Source organism: Gekko japonicus, unplaced genomic scaffold, assembly GCF_001447785.1.
Source record: "Gekko japonicus isolate JY-2015 unplaced genomic scaffold, Gekko_japonicus_V1.1 scaffold232, whole genome shotgun sequence".
NCBI classification, from domain to species: Eukaryota; Metazoa; Chordata; class Lepidosauria; order Squamata; family Gekkonidae; genus Gekko; species Gekko japonicus.
Genome location: NW_015162481.1, coordinates 1,269,062 through 1,275,562, shown reverse-complemented (window position 1 = coordinate 1,275,562; position 6,501 = coordinate 1,269,062). Strand labels below are relative to the sequence as shown.

Here is a 6,501-nt window from a genome sequence, read left to right as displayed (position 1 = left end):
GGAAGGAAGGAAGGAAGGAAGGAAGGAAGGAAGGAAGGAAGGAAGGAAGGAAGGAAGGAAGGAAGGAAGGAAGAAAGAACATGGAGGTCAGAGAAGGAAAAGAATTACCTGAACAAACTTCCAGGATCCCCAAACATCTAGGACCCATGAACAGACCTGGTAGGAAATAGTAGTTAAGCAAATTCTAATGCAGGCAGGCCTGAATGAACAAAACTTCTGGTACAGAAATATTACTAGAAAAAATTAATGTCAATTGGCTTAAGTACAAGCACTGTCATGTAGATTAAAAACAGGCTGAGCCCCATAAGCAGAGTGTAATGAATGAATGATAAACAGCCATGCATAGAGTTTGTCAGGCAGTATCCAGTGGGATAACAGAGGGATCTGGCTTAGATCTGGTTTTATTTAGCATCTATATTAATGATCTGGAAGAGATGAATAAACAGCACGTTAAGTCAGTTTATACTCACTCTAGCAGATTATAACAAATTGGAGGTGTTGCAAAAAAACAACCAGCGCGGACAGATAATATCAAAGAACTGTTAAAGTTTGTATATTTGAAATGATAATGATAAAAATGTGCATTATACTGAACTAATTCAAGCTAATACATTGAAAATGGGGGGATCTAGAAGGAAGACACCCATCGGAGGGTGGAGAGAAAGAGCTGGAATGCAGCAACGAAATGAATCCCACTCCCACTGTGATGGGCAGAAATCTTGTCCTGGGATTTTCAGAGCGAGACGCATCTCAGAGTGATAAGCCAGATGAATTGATTGATGAGGAATGAAGTGAATTGTGTGATGGGGGCCGACGTGCTTGGCTTTACAGCAACTGCAGAGGCAGCCCATGTGGCCGTTGTCCTCCTTTCCCTCTCCTGGTGAAGACCACTGCCAAGAGAATGGCCCTTGGCCCAGCTGATACATGCTGAAATCCCCCAAAATGAGCTGTCCCTTGGCTGTAGCCACATGGAGGAAAAACATGTTAACCAATGGGACCATGCAGCTTCCAAGCAGTGATGCGTATCAAAAAATACCTCCACACACGCCATGCTGTACAGTCTTACTGGCTCGTAAATTATCCTTCCATGCACGTACAACCCAAGGCCTGCTCCATATCAAGAACTGTCATAGGTGTGAACCAAGTGTTTGTCTTGTCTGTGCAGCTGAGAGGCTCAAGCCATTTCCCTACTTGACAATTCGTGTATTCATGTTCAACCCTGGATGGCTAAAACACTAAGCCATGGCATGCCTGCGTAAAAGAGCCATCCCAGATCAGACACCACAGATAGAACTTTGGTGTCATCTCCCACTAAAGCTGCTAGGATCCACCATGCATCCCACATAACAAAGATTCACACTCTCACATTGCTCAGTCCCAACCAGAGGTCATTTCGCGGGGGAACGCGGGGGAACGCAGTTCCCCCGGGTGAGGTATGGGGGGCGGGGCACATGACGAAGCCCCGCCCCCTGCTTCCGGCCGCCCTGCTTCCGGCCCTCATTCAGCCAGGAGGAGGCAGGAGAAGAGGGAGGGTAAGTTGCTTCCTCCCTGCCTCTCCCCACCCCTGCCTGTCTGGGGCCAGGGAGGGCCTTCGCGGGGCTTCCTTGCACTCCTGCCAGCCTTGCAGGTCCACCACCGGGCCCCTCATGGGGCTTGGCAGTGGAGCTGCAAGGCCGGTGGTGGCGGCCGGGACCGTTGGGGGCGGTGTGTGTGGCCTTATGACACACTTCCGGTGATGTCAGGGGGTGTGGCCTTATGACACACTTCCAGTGATGTCAGGGGGTGTGGCATATGCTAATGAGTTATGCTAATGAGTTCCCCTAGCTCTTTTTCTACGAAATGACCTCTGGTCCCAACCCAAACATTATATAAAAGCAAATATCATGGCTTCATGGTCCCCTAGGGGGACCAGAAATGTGTCCCCCTAGCTCCCCCCCAAAAAGCTGTTTGATCACACTTTCAGGTCACACATTGCGTTAGCAACTGATGAATAATCAAATGAGGCAAAATCAAATGTGAAGGAATATGTACAAAGCTCCAAGAGCAATGCTACTCACAAATACCCACCAAAGTGCTGACAGTAAAGTACAGTGGCTGATCAGCATACATACCTGTGTCTTTCAAGATCATAACAGGCAGATATACACCCACTGGTATATACACAAAAATGTTATTTAGTTGGTTTGGGGAAATTTTGGTCTCTAATATCTATTTTTATGCCACTGTTTATTTAAGGAGTTTATATGCGGCCTCTCCGGAGACCTGCTTGACTTATGCATTGTTATTCTGAATTAGTTTTCATTCATTTCAGTGGGGAAATACATGGGATTGTACCTGGCACAGAAGGGATGCTCCCTATTGCTTTTCAACCAGATAGGGGAATGCATCCCCATGTTAGTTTAGAGGACAACAACAATCTCACTTCCCAGGAAATGTGAAAACTGGCATGTGAGTTTTTCTTTCTTGGGGTAGGTGTCTATTTTTAAGCAACAACAGAGTGGATGTGCAAGGGGAGTGAAAACCTGCAGACATAAATATTGCTACCTCACTGCACTTAGTTGATGTCAGCATAGAGCCAGTTTGGTGTAGTGGTTAGCAGTATGGACTCTAATCTGGGAGAACCAGGTTTGATTCCCCACTCCTCCACATGCAGCTGCTGGGTGGCCTTGGGCAAGCCACAGTTCTCTCAGAACTGTTCTCTCACTAGGAGTTCTTGGGAGAGCTCTCTCAGTCCCATCTACCTCACAGGGTGTCTGTTGTGGTGAGGGGAAGGGTAAGGGATTGTAAACCACTCTGAGACTTCGAGCGAAGGGTCGGGTGTAAATCCAATCTCCTCCTCCTCCTTCTCCAGTCTAGCTGACTTCTAGTACCTGGCCAGGAAAGAAATGCCAAGTAAGCCATGGGAGGGTGCAGTCTTTAGCTCCTGTCACCTTCATGCTTTAGTTTGGGGGGGACGACGGGGACTGGCCATTTAACTTACAGGGAAATTTCCCAGTGGGCCACTGAACTGGAGTGCCACCTCATTAATTGCCTCTTCCCACACTGGCATCAGTCTGTGGGATGAGCTAATGCCCATTGTTGATGGTGATGGAGTCAATATGTACACTAAGGGTATTAAGAAGGTAAACAGCATCTCACCATCTATCTCAATTAAAACACAAAACCAGGAATGGAACACCAACTCTTTTACACACATGCCCTGTAGAAAATCAGACACTTAGCAATGCAAAGCACAAGGTGAGATTGTGTTCTCTTGGGAAGAAACATGCTCAACATGACAGGGGGGTTCCCCACTCTTTGTTATATGGGTCCATACAGCACTCCTTAACAGAGCAGTGATTTGTGAAAATAAATGCTAGTCATAAAAAGCAAACATGTCAGCAGAGTTCTCTTTGTCTCAAGAGCAGTGCTGGTTGGTCAAGATGCCTGTCTGTCACTGCTGGAAATGGAACCCCACCCCACCCCACCCCACATTTCATGGAACCGAAGAAAACACCAACAAAGCAGTGCCAGAAAATATATCCAGAGAATTCATGACTTTTTCTCATTACTTCTGAATGTGTGGAAAATTTTCGTATGAATTACTAATATCTATATTAGCAATGGGCTTTGGTTTGGGTCAGATTTCGATGAGTTGTTTTTTGAATGCACACCCTACACTCTAGTCTTTTTGGTTCTGATTGCACAGAAGGCATCTAAATTCACCCATGCCTATTCCATTACTCACAAAAATGTACTATTTTAAACTGATTATATAACTTTCCACCTAAAGCAAGTGGCTCCGGCGCAGAGATTTCAAGAAAAATGGAGCTGTGTGTGTGTGGAGCTGGAAGAAAAGTGTAAGACGAAATTTCGTCCGGATCCACGTTTCCCGCGATGGAGCCCCGGGACCGACTTTACGGCTGCACGGAGGAGATAAGGAAGTATGGGATGAGAGAGGATCATCATAATCATGTTTCTTGTTACAGAAATGCTGTATTCCAGTAACGGTTGATCTTTTCCTTCAAGTGGCAACAGTCAGCTAATTGAAACAAGATGCAAAGATCTCTTAAACGTTTTAGAGAAACAATGTTAATTAACATGCTCTGATGCCATATGCCAATGTGGGTAAAATAATGCAACAACAGATGTTTGGCAAGCCCTGTGGGGCACAAAAATTGGACAGGTTTCCATTATCTTCTCAGTAGCTCTGTTCTAAGTGGGACTCCCCCTCCCCCCAGAGGACAGTAGCTGCCTTTGTGGGCGAGTTCAAGAGATTTCAGACCTTCTGCAAATACTGTTCAGGTGACGTGGGCACATCCGTGGAGGAAATAACACATGCCCTGATGCAACCACATGAAGATTTGCTGTTTCTGGGTGACACGGCCCATTTTCCATGTATGTAGTAACTTTTTAGTATGCCCTTCCTCCAAGGAACTCGGGGAAGTGAAGTGATATCCTCATACTAAACCTATAAGATAGGTTAGGTTGAAAGGGGAGTGACTGACTGTGGTTACTTAGTTCCAAAACGGAGCTGGGATTTTAAAGAAGGTCTCCCACATCTTTGTCTGACACTCTAAACCACCACCTTCCACCCTGCCCTATTTTTGCCTGCCATACTTGGGTATCTCACCATGGGGAAGGGATGCCTGCCTGCCAACATGGTTGAAGTATGTCAGCCATGAAGATATTTGGCATGCACAAATGGTTTCAGAGTTTATGAACTGGCCCTGTATGAGGCTCAACAGCTTTTGTTCCAGTTGTGGAAAGGATATTGTAGGATACCATCTGCTCCTGTGAAACCCTAGTGAAATTAGTGGGATTCACTTGAGCTGTGGTGGTGGAAATTGCCATTGAGTCACAGCCTACTTATGGTGACCCCAGGTTTTCAAAGCAAAAGACAAACAGAGGTGCTTTGCTGTGTGGTGTAGTGGTTAAGTGTGTGGACTCTGATCTGGGAGAACCGGGTTTGATTCCCCACTCCTCCACTTGCACCTGCTGATGTGACCTTGGGTCAGTCACAAGCTCTGGCACAGCTGTCCTTGAAAAAGAGCAGTTTGTGTCAGAGTTCTCTCAGCCCCACCCACCTCACAGGGTGTCTGTTGTGGGGAGGGGAAGGGAACGGAGTTTGTAAGCCGCTCTGAGACTCCAAGTGAAGGGCAGGGTATAAATCCAATCTCTTCTCTTCTTCTTCTTCTTCTTCCATAGTAACTCTGGACTTCCTCAGTGGTCTCCCGTGCTTAGTTTCTGAGATCAGATGAGATTAGGCTAGCCTGGGCCATCCAGGGCAGAGCCACTTGAGAAAGGTTCTAGGGCAGTTCGTTTTCTATAGCCCTTGTGTAGGAGACATTCATGGAGAACTGGGGAGCATGGCTTATGCCACACACACATCCAGTTAGTTCCACAGTCCCATAATTCCTAACACCATCTTTGTTTACACCCAGGGCCGGCCCGCTCACTAGGTGAGCTAGACTCTCGCCTAGAGCGTGGGGCCATCATGGGGGCGCCAAAAGCCCCCCGCCAAAAGCACTCTGCGCCCTGGCCACTGCTGCCTCTTCCCCATACACACACACATGACTTTCTGGGTGCGTGCTGCTTCAGCGCGCCACTTCGCCTGCCCTTCCGGCACGTCCCCCTGGGAGGGTGGCAGCCGGTCCAGTCCCTCAAGCAGTCAGGGGCGCAGGGGAGGCTCACTTGATCCCAGCCGAGCCAAGCCCAGCAGCCTGCCAGACGTCTGCAGCAGCGGCCGCCGTTGCACAACTCTCCCCCTCCCCGGGCTAGGGATCTTCCCCGGCCCAGCACCGCGGCGCACACAAATCGTCCCAAGCAGGCTCTCGACGGAGAAAGCCGCGCACCCTGCCCTGCTGCCGCCGGCCCACCACTTCCCAGCGATGGCTCCCTCGCCCCCTGCTGGACCAGGGCACATGACCCCTCCACAAAACCAGATCCCCCCGGCAGGATCCACCCAGCCGCTGGCATCAGGGGGTGGGCGGGCAACAGGAAGAAGGAGGGGCAGCTGCTGCAGGAGGCCGAAGGCGCCGGGGAGCCGGCAGGCCCTGTCCACGATGGCACTGGACTTGGGTGCTGCGGGGTGCACGATGACCCCGCAAGGTGGGATCGCTGCAGGAGGGGGAGGAGGGGCGTGGGGGCAACAGCACCGCAGGGCAGAGGGAAGGGGGGCGCCCTCCCGGCCCGCCGCAGCCCCACCCTCGGTGGCCCCTCCTGTGTGCATGCTTGTGCTTTACTGGGTGGAGTGAATGTACAGTGATGGCCACTATCTTCATCAATCTCCTATTTTATTTAAAAATGTTGTCACTTTCTATTTAGAAATTATACCCCATTTTTCTTCCCAATTGGGACCCAAAGCAGCTTACAACTTCATTTCCCCCTCCTCTGACAGAACCCACATGGCTTTCAAGGGGGATTTAAAAAGTTAATGGACAATATCAGCGGTGATTAGCCTTGAGAGCTAAAGATGGAACCTCTGTACTAAGAGACAGTATAACTCTGAGTAACAGATGC

At 49.0% G+C, this 6,501-nt stretch overlaps 1 protein-coding gene across 1 annotated transcript in view; it reads right to left on the bottom strand.

Moving 5' to 3' along the window:
* NIPAL2 (NIPA like domain containing 2) overlaps positions 1–6,211 on the bottom strand; it is a 132,921-nt gene extending 126,710 nt beyond the window's left edge. Inside the window, exon 1 of the mRNA XM_015405854.1 lies at positions 5,674–6,211. Coding sequence (XP_015261340.1) covers positions 5,674–6,211 — 538 coding nt within the window. The remainder of the gene's footprint in view (positions 1–5,673) is intronic.
* Positions 6,212–6,501: the final 290 nt, after the last annotated feature.